Source organism: Schistocerca americana, chromosome 4 (genome assembly GCF_021461395.2).
Source record: "Schistocerca americana isolate TAMUIC-IGC-003095 chromosome 4, iqSchAmer2.1, whole genome shotgun sequence".
Classification (NCBI taxonomy): Eukaryota; Metazoa; Arthropoda; class Insecta; order Orthoptera; family Acrididae; genus Schistocerca; species Schistocerca americana.
This window is the reverse complement of record NC_060122.1, coordinates 141,028,816-141,048,371: the sequence shown is the minus strand read 5'-3', so window position 1 is coordinate 141,048,371 and position 19,556 is coordinate 141,028,816. Positions and strand designations below refer to the sequence as shown.

The 19,556-nt window shown below is 44.0% G+C and overlaps 1 protein-coding gene across 2 annotated transcripts in view; it reads right to left on the bottom strand.

Annotated features, from left to right (window-relative positions):
* The window catches only part of LOC124612437 (alpha-1,3-mannosyl-glycoprotein 4-beta-N-acetylglucosaminyltransferase A), a 787,568-nt gene that overhangs the window by 30,164 nt on the left and 737,848 nt on the right, over window positions 1-19,556 (bottom strand). For both annotated transcript variants that reach the window (XM_047140646.1, XM_047140647.1), the window contains one exon: window positions 6,924-7,031. In XM_047140646.1, coding sequence (XP_046996602.1) covers window positions 6,924-7,031 — 108 coding nt within the window. The remainder of the gene's footprint in view (window positions 1-6,923; window positions 7,032-19,556) is intronic.

The following is a 19,556-nucleotide window of genomic DNA, read 5'->3' as shown; positions in this document are numbered from 1 at the left end:
GGTCAAACTAATTGGCCGATAGTTGTCAACAGATAGGGGGTTCTTACCAGGCTTAAGGACAGGAACCACAATGCTATCCCTCCACGGAGAAGGGAAGTCACCCTGGAGCCAGATACTGTTAAACACCCGAAGAAGCTGTTGCTGTTGTGGAGCACTGAGATGTTGAAGCAGTTGGTTATGAATGGAATCTGGGCCAGGGGCCGTATCATGAGAACAAGATAGAGCAGAAAGGAATTCCCATTCAGTAAAAGGTTCGTTGTAAGATTATGACTCACAAGGGGTGAAACATAAGGTGGTAGCTTCAGCCCGCTGTTTTTGGTGAAGGAAAGCAGCTGGATAGGAGGCTGATGCCACTGCAAAATGGGTCACAAGATGTTCTGCAGGAACTAATGGGTCCGTACAAATGCCATCTGGGAGGTGAAGGCCTGGGTGGGTGGACTGCCGATGGCAACCTTGGAGAGAGCGGAGTATAGCCCATACCCGTGACAGAGGGACAGTAGAACCAAGGGAAGAAACGCATCGTTCCCAACGTATCTGCTTGCTCTGTTTGATTAAATAACGGTCTTTAGTGCGGAGGCGTTTAAAGGTAGTAATGCTGGCTACGGATGGGTGCCTCTTAAAGTGTTGCAAAGCTCAACGGCGATCACGGATGGCGATGGCAATGGCAATGGCCGTACTCCACCATGGGACTTGCCGGCGATGAAAAGGCCCAGATGAGTGCGGAACAGCAAGGCTAGCAGTGCGAACAATCGCGTCAGACACGTCACGTAGGACGTCATCAATACAACCCAACAAAGAGGGAGAAAACACGACTTGTGCAGTGTATAGAGGCCAATCGGCACGCTGGGAAGACCAACGAGGTAACCATTCCATCAGGGAGCGGGAAGGGAGCGAGATAATCAACGGGAAATGGTCACTATCACAAAGGTCGTCATGTGGCAACCAGTGTAATGAAGGGAGGAGAGAGGGAGAAGAAAGAGAAAGATCAATGGCAGAAAAGGTACCATGACTGGCACTGAAATGAGTAGGGAAGCCATCATTAAGAAGGCACAGGTCGTGGTCAGCAATAAATTGGTCTATAAGAAGACCTCATCTAGATGGAAAGGCACTGCCCCACAAGGGATGATGAGCATTAAAATCCCCAAGGAGGAGGAAGGGAGGAGGAAGTTGCTGAAGAAGGGCAGTTAAGGCAGCAGGTGTAAGAGTTCTGTCAAGAGGGAGATAAAGATTGCAAACTGTGACCGTAGAGTCTAAGTGGACCCTAACAGCAACCGCTTCCAATGTAGTTTGAAGAGGAATCCACGTGCTAGCAATGTCTGTACAAACCAACGTACAAATGCCACCAGAAGCCCGCAGGAGTCCGACCCGATTTCGACAGAAAACACGGAACCCACGGAGGGTTGGTGAGTGAGCATCAGTAAAATGAGATTCCTGAAGAACCACACAAGCTGCAGAGTAGGACGAAAGAAGGGATTTCAATTCCGGAAGGTGACGATAGTATCCATTACAATTCCACTGGAGAACCACCGAACGATGGTTTAAATGGGGGCTGAACACGCTAAATCCAGTCATACTGCCGGGTCCCCAACTGTCACCGACAAGGAGGGGGCGACATCCATTAACGACAGGTCAGAATCCGGTTGTGAAGTCGGGGAAGGGACCTCCGGTGACACCAGAGGCTCTTTGACCCGGGACTTATGTTTCTTCTCCTTTTCAGGCTGAGATCAAGGAGGGCTGTGTGGCATAAAGGAGCCAGCTGCACCAAGATCAGGAAAAGAAAGAGACCAGGCGACCTGGGGGCCGACAGACCGCAGCTCTCGCGGTCGTCGTGCAGCAGTTGACCTTTGGCCTGGAAGGTGCCGGGAAGGGGCATCCCGGGAGAGGCGCCCTTGACCGGCAGACGCCGAAGGAGTGGGACACTTCTCCGGCTGGGAAGGGGGAGCAGCGCCCAGAGGAGAAGGTGTGGGAGCCGCAGGGGAGGGGGGGAGGAGAGGGGTCCGGAATGGTGGTAAGGAAGGGGTGAAGATGTAACCAAGGCGTAACTAGATGTCATGGACACCGGGTGAAGTCGTGTATATTTCTTACGGGCCTCTGTGTAGGTTAAACGATCGAGGGACTTATACTCCTGTATCTTTTTTTCCTTCTTATATACTGGGCAATCTGGTGAACGTGGAGAATGACTACCACGACAATTTACACACACAGGAGGGGGAACACAGGGACTCCCCTCATGGAGTGGACATCCACAGTCACCACAGAGAGGGGCCTGTGAACAGCGGGAAGACATATGTCTAAAACGCAAGCACTAAGAACACCTCATAGGAGTTGGGATGTACGGCTTCACATCACATTGATAGACCATAATCTTAACTTTCTCAGGGAGGGTATCCCCTTCAAAGGCTAGGATAAAGGCACCAGCATCAATACGATTGTCTTTAGGACCCTTCTGAACACACCGAACAAAGTGAACACCCCGCCGTCCGAGATTGTCCCGAAGTTCCTCATCAGTTTGAAGGATGAGGTCCCTGTGAAAAATCACACCTTGGACCATATTTAGAGACTGGTGGTGGGTAATGGACACAGGAATTGTGCCAAGATGGGTACAGGCACGAAGGGCCGCAGATTGGGCAGCTGAAGCAGTTTTTATCAGCAACAAACCCGACCACATCTTGCTCAGGGAGTCCACTTCGCAAACTTGTCTTCAATGTGTTCCACAAAGAATAAAGGTTTGGTCCTGGTGCAAACAAGATAACGGGGGAAAGGTTTCGCCCCTAGATGACGGGCCTGGCCCTCTTCCCAGGGGGTAGCCATGGAAGGGAAGGCCGAAGGGGCAAGAGAAGCAGCACTTGACGAATCAGTTCCATGCAGAGAGACGGCTGCAGAAGAACGGCCAGAGTTCTGGACTCTTTATGCGTTTCATTTGCATAGCGTCCGCCCTGATACCACCCACTCCAATCAGGGGCTCTCCTCACGGGCGCCACCCAGCCACAGCAAGGGCCGTCTGGCACGGCGGCCATTGCCAGGAGTTCCGATGCTCCGGGATGACGAGCAACCACTCCAAGGCATACATGAGGAGGTCACAGCTCAGGTATCAGAAGTGTTATCCATGTGTGTTCAGGGGGCTCAACCAAAAGGGTACATAGGGACCCCACCACACGGGCTCGCTACCATGCTGGCTATGCACCCTAGTATCAGACGACGACGTGAAAGAAAAGGTGGAATGTACTAGGAGGGCGCACGTCGGAGACACTAGGTAAAGTGCTCTTCCCCAAATGGCTCACACTATGGAGGAGAAATTTTGTAATGGAGGTCAAACCCCAGAGGGGGACCGAGGAATGCCAAAAGGAGGAGATGATTATGCAACAAAGCCGAATTGTAAAACCAACAGAACCAGGAGGATAGTGGGGGCCAACATAAGCAAGGACACCAAGAGAGGGAGAGGAGAGAGCGAGGGGAAAGGAGCAAGGAGGGGAAGGGAAAGAAAATGCAACCCTGGAGAGAGAGAGAGAGAGAGAGAGAGAGAGAGAGAGAGAGAGAGAGAAGGCTGCAATGGCTCGGGGCCACGTGCTCGCCACGTACGTATCCACAAAAGAGTTGTGGGGGGGGGGGGGGGGCAACAAGAGTGACACATTGTCAGAGGAGTGCGCATATTGTGGAATTCATGCAGACATTTCAGTTGCGGTACTGGTAACAGTTGCATCACAATGTGCAGTTGAAATGTTGCAGCATCTGCAATCATACTCAGTTGCTGAAGTAGGTGGACCAGTACAATTCTTGTGGCCAAAGCATCTACACTGCACACAGATTTACCGTGAAATACTGGTAGTATATGGACCAGCTGCAATGTTTTGTCGAACCATGTGAAATGGTGCCAACAATTTCACTAAGGCCACACAGACATGGGTGATGCTTATCAGGAGGGAAGGAAGATCTTACACTATGGGATTTCCATCTTGTAGGTAAGGTTAAAGAACATGGAGAGGGGGGTGGAATGAATCTCTATCATCAAGGAATTGAATGATTGGTAGAAAATTTCAACTTAGAGATAAATGATGACTTATGTTGAAAAATAGTGCCAAGTATCTGCAACACTTGGAAGCAAACTCAATGGAAGTTACACGACATGGCATAATAATGCGTCAATTTTCTAAGTTACCTCATACTTTACGACCCATTTCTACTCTTGTTATGAATAGGTATATCGTTCAATGGCGTCAAACATGTAGCATGTAACAGCACTTTTCTAACAAGAGTACTGGAGTGTAGACAGTTATAACCTCCCCTCCATTCTTCTTAGGCGTGAACACAACAATGCTGGCACCCTTGCCAGGTAACCAGTTTGCTTTGTGAGTAATATATATGTGGCTACAAACAGATCTGGCTGTACCATCACTGTCAGATAAGAGGCAAGAATTAGTAACCACAGTGTCATACACAAGAAAGGTTCTTACAGTCAATAAATCCAACAAGAAGACCAGGAGAGTTTTTACACTTGTCAGAGCAGATAATCAGTCTTTGTAAACTTACAGAACAAACCATAACTAGCTCAAATGCAATACAGACAGAGGAACTGTGAACAAAGTTTAAACTTTATGTGCATTTTGCTCTAGAGAAGTTTATTAACTAAAGAAAAAAAAACCATCCTGCTTTAGTAACAACATTTGGAAAATATTGAGGAAACAGTCTATTGTTGCTTTCTCTTGAGTTTGTAACTTGCTCGTGTCCATGCTTGTTGAACTTTGATTCACAAAAAGGCACAGAAATGCCAACAGGCGAAAGTTAGCAGAAACTGATGTGTATATATGGGCAGGTATGGGCAACAACTTCCACAGCCTTGTGAGATGAAAGATCTTTTGGAGATTCTTAGAAAATTCTGGTCGTACATAGAAACACTAAGCGGTTCAAAAGCTTGTGTTCCACTGCTTGTTGATCAGTCTCCTAAAAAAATACAAAACAGCAAGGAGTCATAAATATGAGGTCTGTTCAAAAATTCCGGAAATTTATCGACAATTGTTTTCTATGCTTATCTTTTACTTATTGTACATGGTCCCGTTTGAAATATTCTCCTCCACAATTGATACACCGCTCCCAATACTGTTTCCACTTCCAGAAGCAGTCTTGGTATACCTCTTGCAGGATCATCTGTGAATTTTCTTTTACCTCATTTATCATTGCTAATCTTTGTCCTTTCAATGGGGTTTTCAACTTTGGATATAAAAAAAAAACAAAAAAGTCCACAGGGGACAGGTCTGGAAAATATGGAGGATGAGGCAGTAGAGTGATTTCGTTTCTTGTGCAGTAGTCACACACCAACTGAGATGGATGCGTGGGTGTGGTACCGTGATCCGTGATGCTAGAGCCACAAATCGTCTTGCCACATTTCAAGCCATTTCCTTCTCACATTTTCTCGCAGGTGTTGCAACATGTCCTGATAGTACCATCGATTAACAGTTTGTCCTGTGGCACAAATTCACGATGAACTAATCCTTCGAAGTCAAAGAAAATGATCAGCATGGCTCTGATATTTGACCAGACCTGACATGCCCTTTTTTTTTTTGCCTTGGAGAACCTTTCCTGACCGTTTGCAAAAACTGAACCTTGGTATCAACATCATAACTGTCGACCCACATCTCATCATCAGTTATGATTTCCTTAAGGAACGTCTCATTCTCATTTGCGTGATCCAAAAGCTCTTCACAGATTGTGAGATGAAGGTCTTTCTAGTCTTGACTCATGAAATATTTACAGCATTTCTGATGACAACATAAGTATTACTTGGCTAGCCGAACTGGTTACCTGTCCATGGGGTCCACCTGTCCAATCACTGTGTATACCATCTTGAATCAAGATGGTATTCTCAGCGATAAAACAAAGCAGTAGGCTTAACCAGATATATTGACCTTTAGAAATGTGTCTAATAGTGTATTTTAAATATGACAGTATGCCACCTTAGACACTGCATAACATTTGTAAAAAAACACTTTATAATGGCACTTTGAAGCCAAAATCATGATCGTGTGAACGTAACACTAAATAAAAAACAGTCTAATGGTGGTATTGACTTCAAAGAAATATATTATGACTGTGGCCCCACATTATGAAAAAATTATTCTTGTGTGTTATCCAATGATTTCTAATGGGTCTTGTCTTATTGCCTATTTGAGTTATGTTGTCTACACTATTTCATCTCTCTAAGCTATACATTTGTCACCTATCTTATTCTTTCTCCCTGTTTCAGTCAACTATTGCCTATTCTCCCACTGAATCTCTCAATAATCTCTAGTTCTTTCAATATATCTAGGTTGGATCATCTTAAGTTCCTATCTACCTGCAATTTCTTCATTTTTAATTTCATGTTCATAACCAATAAATAATGGCCAGAGTCCACACCTGCCCCTGAAAATATTCTACTGTTTAAAACCTAATTTCAAAGTCTGTCTTACCCCTGTGTAATGTACCTGAAAACCTTGTGTCTCCAGATCTCTTTGAAGAATACAATCTTCTTTCATGTTTCTTTTGTGAACATGTAATATTGAATGTGTTCCTCCCAACAACATTTTGTTATTCAGTTTACTAACCAAGTCCAGAGGCATTATAAAACCTCTGAACTATACTTGGTAATAGTAGTTTCTTGTCTTGCCCACAGTATCAGAAAAACAGCACCAACTGAGCACATACTTTAATCCTACTGCTGTTGGACATCACATTTGTCTTTTCACAATTTACATACACTTAACTTCACATTTAATACCCAGCTCTTTCTGCACAATAACTCTGATGACATTAGTATCAAACTAAGATTCAACTAAGCATACTGTGTAGTATTTGAAACATAAGACACACTTCATCTTACATATTCATGTATTTACATTCAATTACGAGAAAAAGAGTCACAAATATTTTTAACACAATTATCCACTCACTTTGAGTTTTTGCACCTTTCCCTTGAGTGAGGAGTGTGTACCAATATGCTGGAACAGTGATGGTTTATACTGTAGCCACAATTGTGACTTTGCCTTTTTGCAGTGTTTCTGTAAAAAAAAATTAAAAATCTGTATCAGAACCATTCTAAACATAAGATAATAAATAATTTAAATTTGCATACAGAAAGCCAGTTCTGTGATCTGTGGCTTCAGTGTGGAGTAGTAATAATTTAATTACAGATCTAGGTTTTCCACTTGCAACAGCACCATTTTCAATTTTGTTTATCAGGCCATAGATCATGTGTGATCTTGGGATAGCTTATCTGACTAGTAATCAAAACGTCCTGAGTCCCAGGTTTTAACCCAGCCACTGCTTAAATTTTGAATAAAAATTAGAAAGAAGGCAGCTGAAGACCTTCAGTATAAGAGCTACACTCATTTTGCCTAATTTCTTGTCGAAGATTGCAGAGGAGTGGACAGAGTTTTAGAGCTTTGAGTGGGAAAAATGCCACTAAAAGGAATAAGAATCAACAATGACCAACAGTATGAGGATGCAGAAGGCAATGGAAACAACTACAGTAAAGGCATATGGTTTGTATCTGCACGAAATGTTGCTTCTACCTAAAAAGTGTCATGGCAACCTCGCCACTGTCAGATTCTTGATTAGTTAGTACCCACTCATACGCCAAGGAGGAGACTGCTGTGCAGGAGGTGGCCACAAGACAAAGATGGAAAACCAATGCAGGGTGGAGAATGTTAGAAGTTTGAATATGGTAGGGAAGCTGGAAAATTTGAAAAGGGAAATGCAAAGGGTGAATTCAGATGAAGTTGAGGTCAGTGAAGTGAAATGGAATGAAGATACATATTTCTGGTCAGATGAAAGCAGGGTAATAGCAACAGCAGCAGGAAATGGTGTAATGGGAATAGGGTTTGTCATAAAGGAAGATACGACAGACTGAGTCACTTTGAACATTTCAGTGTTCTTGGAAAAGTAGAATAATGCCAACAGTAGTAAGCCAAGTATATGAGAGAGAAAGTATGTAATTCAGTATGTAAAGGGAGACGGAAAGTAGGGAAAGGAATAGAAGAAAAAGTGACAGAAGGATAGTAGGAATGAGTGAAGAGAAAGAATAATTGAATTCTGCAATAAATTTTAGGTAATAATTGCAGATATACCATTCAAAAATCACAATAAGAGTAGGAGGTATACTTGCAAAAGAGCCAAAGACACAAAGATTCTAGCTGTATGACATCCTAGTCACATAGCTTCTGAAATCAGATATTGGATTGTACACTGAAGCGCCAAAGAAACTGGTATAGGCATGCGTATTCAAATACAGAGATATATAAGCAGATAGCACTGCTGTCAGAAACGAACATATAAGACAATGTGTGTGTGGCACAGTTGTTAGATCGGTTACTGCTGCTACAATGGCAGGTTATCAAGATTTAAGTGAGTCTGAATGTGGCATTATAGTGGGTGCATGAGCGATAGCCACAGCATCTCTGAGGTAGCGGCGAAATGGGATTTTCCCAAATGACAATTTCATGAGTGTACCGTGAATATCAGGAATTTGGTAAAACATCAAATCTCCAACATTGCTGTAGCCAGAAAAAGATCCTGCAAGATCAGGACCAACAATGACTGAAGAGAATCTTTCAACATGACAGAAGTTCAAACCTTCCGCAAATTGCTACAGATTTCAATGCTGGGCCATCAACAAGTGTCAGCATGCAAACCATTCAATGAAACATCACTGATACGGGCTTTTGAAGCCAAAGGCCCACTCATGTACTCTTTATGACTGCACAATGCTTTACCCCTCACCTAGGCCTGCCAACACAGACTTTGGGCCGGTGATGACTGGAAACATGTTGTAGGGTTGGACGAGTCTCGTGTCAAATTGTATCAATCAGATGAAGGTGTACAGGTATGGAGAAACTGCATGTTAGCAGGGAACTGTTCAAGCTGGTGGAGGGTCTGTAATGATGTGGAGCATGTGCAGCTGGAGTGATATGGGAGCACTGATACATCTGGACAAGACCCTGACAGGTGGCACAAAATTAAACATCCTGTCTGATCACTTGCATACATTCATGTCCATTGTGCATTCCAATGGAATTGGGCAATTCCAGCAGGAAAATGCGACATCCCACACATCCAGAATTCCTACAGGAACACTCTTCTGAGTTTGAACACTTCCGCTGACCACCAAACTACCTAGACAGGAACGTTATTAAGCATATCTGGGATGCCTTGCAATGTGCTGTTTGGAAGAAATCTCCACCACCCCATACTCTTAGGGATTTATAGACAGCCCTCCAGGATTCATTGTATCAATTCCCTTCAGCACTACTTCAGACATCAGTCAAGTCCTTGACACTTCCAGCTGTGGCACTTCTGCTTGCAGGGGCCCTACACATATCAGACAGGTGTACCAGTTTCTTTGGCTCTTCAGCATATACACTCAGGTAACACGTCAGTAATAATGTAGAGTAGATAAGTTTGACCGCAGAATCAGTGTGGAAAGAAGAGAAATACCGAAGTACTGAAGACTTATGAGATTTTTTTGAAGTTCTCTAACACTGTAATTAATACCACAGTAGATTGTTCAGTGAAGAGGAAGACATTTGTAAGAAGGCCAACTGCATAAATTAGCTGCCACACGTAGGTACAAGGAAGGTAACTGCAAAGGAACCTTAGGTAGGTTGGTTGGTTGGTTTAAAGGCGGGAGAAGGGACCACTGTGAGGTCATTGGTCCCTTATTCCTAATAAAACAGTGAGACAAGTTTGAGAATAAAACGGATGAAACATATAACACAAAATGGAAAGAAAGGAAAAACCACAAGAACGAAGGGAAGGCAAGGAACACTAAAAGAAATGAAAGAGGACAAGGAAACAGAGACACACTAGAAACAGAAGAGAGTAAAACATGAAAGCAGATTACAGTGGCTGGCCAACCATGAGAATAAAAAGGGAAAGCCAGCCACTCTGCAACACATTAAAACCTCCACCCTAAAAGCATAGGGTGGAAGACACAGGAGGAAAAAGGACATGCGCTAAAACCTATATAGAAATATAAAACCCACTCTCATGGATAAACCTTAAAACTAAAGCTGCTGTGGAGGCATTTTCACCCAACACCAAAGGCAGGGTGCTGGGAAAGTTAAAAGTCTGCCGCAGAGTGGCTAGAAGTGGGCAGTCCAGCAAGAGGTGGACGACTGTCATTTGGGAGCCTCAGTGACGCTGAGGTGGGTCCTCACGACGGAGTAGGTATCCATGCATTAGCCATGTATGGCCAATGCGGAGCTGGCAGAGGACAACCGACTCCCTGCGAGAGGCCCGCATGGAAGACTTCCACACATTCATAGTCTCCTCAATGACTCTCAGTTTGTTATGCGTGCTGTTATGCCATTCGATCTCCCAAAGCCGGAAAACTGCAGTAAGACAGAACACAGGTCAGCTTCAGAGAAACCTATCTCCAGAAGCGGTTTCTATGTCGCCTGTTTCACCAGCCTGTCGGCAAGTTCTTTGCCGGGGATTCTGGCATGTCCTGGGGTCAATACAAACACCACGGAGTGGTGGGACTGTTCTAGGGCATAGATGGACTCCTGAATGGACGCTACCAGAGGGTGGCAAGGGTAGCACTGATTGATAGCTTGTAGGCTGCTCAATTAGTCAGCACACAGGAGAAATGACTCTCCATGGCATGAGCAGATGTACTCAAGAGCACGAGATATGGCCGCCAGCTCTGCAGTGAAAACACTGCAGCCACCTGGCAAGAAGTGCTGCTCAACATGTCCTCCATGAACATACGCGAAGCCTACATGACCATCAGCCATTGAGCCGTCAGTGTAAACCACTTCAGAGCCCCGGAACACATCAAGATCCGAGAAGAAGTGACAGCGGAGAGTGGCGGGGTTAACCGAGTCCTTACGGCAATGCAAAAGGTCCAGACGAAGCTGTGGCTGAGGTGTACACCATGGAGGCATATGTGAATGGGCCGCAAGCAGAGGTGGTAAAGGGAAGGACTCCAGTTCGGAGAGAAGGGACCGCATGCGAACCACAACCCTTAGCCCTGATCTGGGCCCGATGCGGGAGATGGACTGCCACAAGCAGAAAAAGGAGACTGTTATTCAGATGCGCAGGGGAACTATGAATGTGTGCTGTATAATTGGTGAGCAGTTGTGCACGTCTGATCTGTAGTGCAGGGACACCAGCCTCCACCAGTACTCTGGTCACCGGACTCATCCTAAAAGCTCCTGACACTAGTCTAATCCCACAGTTGTGCACAGGGTCGAGTAAATGCAATGCTGAAGGCATTGCTGAACCATAAACCACACTCACAGAGTCAATTCGGGATTGGACAAGGTCTTTGTAGAGCTGCAACAGCGTGCAGTGATCTGCACCCCAATTGGTGTTGCTCAGGCAATGGATGGCATTGAGGTGCTGCTAGCACTTCTGCTTAAGCCAGCGAAGATGAGGGAACCAAGTCAATCGAGTGTCAAAAACCAGTCCTAGGAATTTATGTCTCCACTACAGTGAGTGGATCATCATTAAGGCAAAGTGTGGGTTCCGGATGAACAGTACGACGCCGACAGAAGTGCATGAAACACGACTTTGCGGCTGAAAACTAGAAGCCGTAGGTTAGAGCCCATGACTGTGCCTTTTGGATGGCTCCCTGGAGGTGCCGCTCAGCAACAACAGTACTGGAGCAGCAGTACGAAATGCAGAAGTCGTCTGCATACAGAGAAGACAAGACTGAGGGTCCAACAGCTGCTGCTAGACCTTTAATGGCCAATAAAAATAGAGAGACACTCACTCAATACAGAGCCCTGGATATGAATGAAACTATAGGAGTCACCAACTTACACACAGAAAGTACGGAGCGACAGGAAGTTTTGGATAAAAATCTGTAGTGGTCCCCGGAGACCCCATTCATACAATGTGGCAAGGATATGATGTCGCCAAGTCGTGTCGTATGCTTTACATAAGCCAAAAAAGATGGCACTCGGGTGTTGCCATCTGGAAAAGGCTGTTCGGATGGCAGACTTGATGGTCACTAGATTATCAGTGGTAGAGCGACCCTGGCGGAAGCCGACCTGACGTGGAACCAAGACCCAACCCAGCTGCCAACATACCATACGTTGCAGCAGCTACAAAGAATGCGGGTGAGGCTGATGGGCCGATAGCTATCCACATCAAGCAGGTTTTTACCGGGTTTGGCACCGGAATGATGGTGCTCTCCCATCATTGCGATGGAAAGGTGCCATTGTGCCAGATCCGGTTGAAGATGATGAGAAGATGTCGCTTGAAGCCAGACGAGAGATGTTTAATCATCTGGCTATAGATGCGATTAGGTGCAGGAGCTGTGTTGAGGCAATGTGCAAGGGCTCTGAGGAACTCCCACTCTGTAAACGGGGCGTTATAGGAATCACTGTGGCGTGTAGTGAATGACATGACATTCACTTCCAACCACCATTTGAGTGTGTGAAAGGCTGGGGGCGGGGTGGGGGGGGAGAGTAATTCTCCAATGCAGAGGCTCGAGCAAAGTGCTCGGCAACCGCATTTGCGTCAGTACATAACTCGCCATTTATGTGGCACCCAATGGTGGAGACATCTCTCCCATCACTCCTCCTTCCGTTGTTTGTTAAGGTAGTGAGCACGGGCACAGAGCCGTTTAAAGGCTATGAGGTGCTCCAGGGAAGGGTGCCACTTATGCCGCTGTAGAGCTCCCTGACGCTCCTTAATTGCTTCAGCGACTTCCGGCAACCACCAAGGGATTGTCTTATGCCTTGGGCACCCTAAAGAGCAAGGGACTGCGTTTTCTGCCGCAGAAACAATTGTGCTAGTCAGCTGATCAACCATCGCATCGATGTTACCGTGTGAGGGAGATTCAGCGGTGACAGCAGAGGTGAAAGTTCCCCAGTCTGCTTTGCTTAAAGCCCATCTGGGCAGGCATCTGTGTGCCTGACGCTGGGGCAGTGACAGGAAGATGCGGAAGTGGTCACTACCACACAAGACGTCATGTGCTCTCCAGTGGATAGATGGGAGAAGTCCTGGGCTGCAAACTGATAAATCAATGGCCAATTAACTATCATGAGCCACACTGAAATGTGTGGCAGACCCAGTATTTAAGAGGCAGAGGTCGAATTGCGACAGTAAAGTTTCAACATCTCTGCCTAGGCCAGTAAGCGTGGTACCACCCCACAAGTGGTTATGGGCATTAAAATCTCCCAGAAGTAGGAAAAGTTTAGGGAGTTGGTCAATCATGCAGCTAATACAATCAGGGGTACTGCACCATCTGGAGTAAGATATACATTGCAGACAGTTATTTCCTGCGTCGTCCTTATTCTGACAGCCACAGCTTCAAGAGGGGTTTGAAGGGGCACATGTTCACTACAGACCAAGTTTAGGACATAAACACAAACTCCACTTGACACTCGATTATAGTCGCTACGGTTCCTGTAATATCCCTATAGCCACGGAGGGCAGGGGTCCGCATTGCTGGCAACCAGGTTTCCTGGAGGGCAATGCAGATAGCAAGTGTAAGGCTTTACAGTTGCCATAGCTCAGCCAGGCAGTGGAGAAAACCGCCACAATTCCACTGGAGGATGACACCGTGAGACTGGGAAGGCATGGAACATTCAATGAGGCAGTTTACACCTCAGTCAGCTGCTGCCACCAATTTATTGCCTGAGCAGTCTTAGGTAACAGAAGAAACACTTCAATTGGTCTACAAAACCTGCAAGAGCAAGAAAGTTCAGGGAAATTCAGGAATATAGAAATAAAAGTCGTTTAGGAATGAAATAAGAGTGTGCAAGGGACCCATGGTGAAATGAATGCATGAAAAAATATGAAGAAACCAAAAAACAAAGGTCATCAGAAAGGAGTGGTACAGCATATAGAAATGTCAATACAACCTTCGGTTAAATCAAGACAAGTTCAGCAGTAATTCTACTGTTAAATGTGTAGGAAAGAGCAGATGGATGGAAACAGTACACAAAAGGTATCTGCAAGGGTGAAGAACTGTCTGAAGACTTAACCGAAGAAGAAATGAAAGGCATCAGGGACTCAATATAATCTGCTGCTTTGGAAGACCTGAGATCAAAGAAGACAGGAGGGATAGATAACATCCCTTTGGAACTTCTAATATCACTGGGGAAGTGATAACCAATGTTGGCGTGTACAGTCTACGAGACTGCAGACATACCATCAGACTTCAAGAAGAATATCATCTAAATAATCACGATGATTGAAAGAGCAGATAGAACAATCAGTTTAACAGCTCATGCATCAGATCTGCTTACAGTAATAATATATCTAAGAATATAAAAGAAGGCAAAATCTCCAGAGTTGTTCAGCTGCATTGTATTTCTTCTGTGAGTACACAATTGACATTTTGAAACCTACCTATCTTAATGACCTTGTAGTGTTCACAGTTGGCCATCTGTAAAAAGCACAAAATCCTGAAGAATATCCCAGCAGCAGTGTCAAAGAATCAGTTGCATAGAATAAATGACATGCTCTGACAACACAATATTTTATCATCAATGACAACTGCCACAAAAGACTGAAGACTTTCATAATGGAAAAGTAAATTGAGGATTTATCAGTTTGGCCTTAGGAAAGGTGATGGCATCAGAGACAGTTCTGATGTTGCTCTTGATATTGGAAGCAAGACATAGGATTTTTCCATCTACAAAAAAATGTTCAATGTATAATTGTGCAAGATATTCAAGATTCTGAGAGCAATAGGAGTAAGCTACAGAGAAATATGGGTAATATAAAATATGTACAAGAATGAAGAGGGAACCATAAGACTGGAAGACCAAGTACAAAGGACTCAGCTTAAAGAGTGCAGAACAGGGGTGCTATCTTTCATCCCTACTGTTAAATCTCTACATCTAAGAAGCAAAGATGTAAATAAAAGAAAGTGGGATTAAAGTTCAAGTTGAAAGGAAACCAATGGTAAATTTCTTTATGACACTGCTATCCTTAATGAAGTGAAGCAAAATTACGGGACCTCTTGAATTGAATTGAATGGACAGTCCAAATATCATAAAACAATATAGAGAATAAGCTGAAAAAGATGAAAGTAAGGAGTAACAAAAAATGATATTAGCTATAAACTTAACATCTAAACTGGTGACTGCAGCTAAAGAATTCTGTTATAAAAAGCAGACTAATACAACCAAAGAAGGCATTCCTGACCAGTGTAAGCTTACTGGTATCAAACATCAGCCTCAATTTTAGGAAGGAATTTCTGAAATTTGCATTTGAACTGTGGGAAAACTGGAAAAGAAGCATTTGAGATGTGGTGCTTCAGAAGGATATCTAAAATTAGGTGGACTGATAGGATAAGGAATAACGACATTCTACAGAGAATCATCAAAAAAGAAATATATGTAAAACATTGATAAGGACAAGGGACAGGATGATGGAACATGTGGGAATAATCTTAATGGTGCTTAAGGAAGCTGCAGAGAACAATAATTGTAGGAAGACTGGGACAAATAAACAAGGTTGTAGGTTGCAGGTACTACTCTGAGATGAAAAGATACACAGGAGACGAAATAGTGGTGGACCACATCAAACACGTCAGTAGACTGATGACTCAAAAATACTGTATGCTTCTTTGGTCTGCATAAAATTATGCCACTGTTTTTAAAACTTTCTGCTATGAATTTTATTATTGGCCTTTGGGAAGTCTTTCTTGTTATTCTCTTAGTGCAACACTGACCTAACTTTCATTGAATTTTCTGACATTTGATTCTCAACTCTTTGCTATCCTATTATCTTCTTGGTTGAACCCACTAACTTCACGTGTTTTAAAGCAAGACAGTTATTCTGCTATGTGCTTTGAATGAACATCTAATCTGGCCTTGAAACAGCAACTGGAAGAAAAGAATGTAGTGTCAACTGCAATAATCAAGATGAGTCTTTCGGAAGAATGTGACAAATATTGCAGGTACAGAAAAAACATTGGCAATAGTAGCAAACACATAGGAAGAATAAACAAATACAAGAAGAATGTGGAGTGTCAATCTGAAGTTTCTGAGAATTAGTATGACTATTATCATATAGGTCATAAGTTTCAATTTGTTCCAATATTTATAGTTCGTAACTTGTCATACACACTACTACAGAGAACAAAATTCTATCACAATTGGCCCTGGAATAGATAACACTACCACAATACACTGTGCAAGCAGCAGGCAAAGTAAATTATACTGCCACCTGAATATTGACATGTTGCAAAGTATCTGTAAATGAAATCAAAGGATGTGCCATGAGCAAGTTGGCCGTGGCAAGAAATGGACTCCATATGACCAAACTGAATATCTGGTTATGGGTGAGAGCATGGATTAGGTCTTGTGTCTGAGTCATGCACAACAAGACTGACCTGTAAGGATGATGCAGGTGAGATTTGAAGCAACAGTGGTGTTTCAGTTCATTTTTATGTCACATAGTTTAATCAAGTGCTGGAATATCAGTGGGAGGTGAAGGATTGCTTTAGAATAGGATATACCTTATTACAGGTCATGCTGGAAGGTAGATGGAGCCATGACAAACTACAATGATAGGAAAAAAATCTTAACACCAAGAAAGAGCATGTGAACATAAGCAGAAGTTGCTTAGGTGTGTTTCTACCTCTGAAATATGATATCTATTCAAATTTCGTACTAGTTGCGTAAGAATGGCACTAGTAGTTCAACTATGAGGATGCAAATCAGAGTTGCTTTAAATAAACACTGTATCAGTTGTAAGCATTATTTATCTTTAGGATTGGACATGCGAGTTGATGTTAGTTAAGAATACTTTTAAGGCGACAAAAACACCATACCAACACCTCACTAAGTACGATCAAGGTCACATAATAGGGCTATGAACAGCTGGAGGTCCCTTCTATGAGATTGTAGGATGACTTGGGAGGGATGTAGCCGCTGTAAATGATTGTTGGCAGCAGTGATCACAAGAATGTACGGTCGTAAGAAGATGGGGCACCAGATGGCCACGTGGCACTAGAGAGAGGGAAGAACCACCATGTTCAGCGTGTAGCTCTGGTGCATCATACTGCATCCGCAGCTGCAATTTGAACAGCAGTTCACACCACAGTGACAACAAATTATTACAAATCTGTTATTTCAAGGACAGCTCTTACCCAGACGCCCTGTAGCATTCATTTCACTAACCTCAAACCACAGCCATTTGTGACTTAAGTGGCATCAAGCGAGAGCTCACTGGAGGCACCAGGGTGGAGGTATGTTATGTTTTCTGATGAAAGTTGGTTCTACTTCAGTGCCAGTGATGGCTGTGTATTGGTTAGGAGGCGGCCAGTTGACGGCCTGCAACCAGCCTGTCTGCTGGAGTTATGGTCTGGGATGTGATTTTGTGCGACGGCAGGAGCTCTCTCACGATTATCCTATGCTTCCTGACTGCAAATCTGTATGTCAGTTCTGGTGAGCAACTTCTTGTGCTGCCTCACAAACAGCATTCCAGGGGTCTTTTTCAACAGGACAACACTCACCCACATACCGCCGCTGTAACTTAACAAGCTCTACAGAGTGGCAACATGCTGCCTCGGCCTGTCCAACCACCAGATTTGTCCCCAGTCAAGCACATACGGGACATCATTGGACGGCAACTCCACCATCATCCACAAACGGCATTAACCAGCCCTGTATGGTCATCCAAGTACAACAGGCACAGAACTCCATCCCACAAATGGGCATCTGGCACTTTTACAACACAATGAATACACATTTGCATGCTTGCTTTCAATATTATGTCAGCTACATCCATGAACCATGGACCTTGCCGTTGGTGGGGAGGCTTGCGTGCCTCAGCGATACAGATAGCCGTACCATATGTGCAACCGCAATGGAGGTGTATCTGTTGAGAGGCCAGACAAACGTGTGGTTCCTGAAGAGGGGCAGCAGCCTTTTCAGTAGTTGCAAGGGCAACAGTCTGGATGATTGACTGATCTGGCCTTGTAACAATAACCAAAACGGCCTTGCTGTGCTGGTACTGCGAACGGCTGAAAGCAAGGGGAAACTACAGCCGTAATTTTTCCCGAGGGCATGCAGCTTTACTGTATGATTACATGATGATGGCGTCCTCTTGGGTAAAATATTCCGGAGGTAAAATAGTCCCCCATTCGGATCTCCGGGCGGGGACTACTCAAGAGGATGTCGTTATCAGGAGAAAAAAAACTGGCGTTCTACGGATCGGAGCGTGGAATGTCAGATCCCTTAATCGGGCAGGTAGGTTAGAAAATTTAAAAAGGGAAGTGGATAGGTTGAAGTTGGATATAGTGGGAATTAGTGAAGTTCGGTGGCAGGAGGAACAAGACTTCTGGTCAGGTGACTACAGGGTTATAAACACAAAGTCAAATAGGGGTAATGCAGGAGTAGGTTTAATAATGAATAGGAAAATAGGAATGCGGGTAAGCTACTACAAACAGCATAGTGAACGCATTATTGTGGCCAAGATAGATACGAAGCCCACGCCTACTACAGTAGTACAAGTTTATATGCCAACTAGCTCTGCAGATGACGAAGAAATTGAAGAAATGTATGATGAAATAAAAGAAATTATTCAGATTGTGAAGGGAGACGAAAATTTAATAGTCATGGGTGACTGGAATTCGAGTGTAGGAAAAGGGAGAGAAGGAAACATAGTAGGTGAATATGGATTGGGGGACAGAAATGAAAGAGGAAGCCGCCTGGTAGAATTTTGCACAGAGCACAACATAATCATAACTAACGCTTGGTTTAAGAATCATGAAAGAGGGTTGTATACATGGAAGAACCCTGGAGATACTAAAAGGTATCAGATAGATTATATAATGGTAAGACAGAGATTTAGGAACCAGGTTTTAAATTGTAAGACATTTCCAGGGGCAGATGTGGACTCTGACCACAATCTATTGGTTATGACCTGTAGATTTAAACTGAAGAAACTGCAAAAAGGTGGGAATTTAAGGAGATGGGACCTGGATAAACTAAAAGAACCAGAGGTTGTACAGAGATTCAGGGAGAGCATAAGGGAGCAATTGACAGGAATGGGGGAAATAAATACAGTAGAAGAAGAATGGGTAGCTTTGAGGGATGAAGTAGTGAAGGCAGCAGAGGATCAAGTAGGTAAAAAGACGAGGGCTAGTAGAAATCCTTGGGTAACAGAAAAAATATTGAATTTAATTGATGAAAGGAGAAAATATAAAAATGCAGTAAGTGAAACAGGCAAAAAGGAATACAAACGTCTCAAAAATAAGATCGACAGGAAGTGCAAAATGGCTAAGCAGGGATGACTAGAGGACAAATGTAAGGATGTAGAGGCCTATCTCACTAGGGGTAAGATAGATACCGCCTACAGGAAAATTAAAGAGACCTTTGGAGATAAGAGAACAACTTGTATGAATATCAAGAGCTCAGATGGAAACCCAGTTCTAAGCAAAGAAGGGAAAGCAGAAAGGTGGAAGGAGTATATAGAGGGTCTATACAAGGGCGATGTACTTGAGGACAATATTTTGGAAATGGAAGAGGATGTAGATGAAATGGGAGATATGATACTGCGTGAAGAGTTTGACAGAGCACTGAAAGACCTGAGTCGAAACAAAGCCCCCGGAG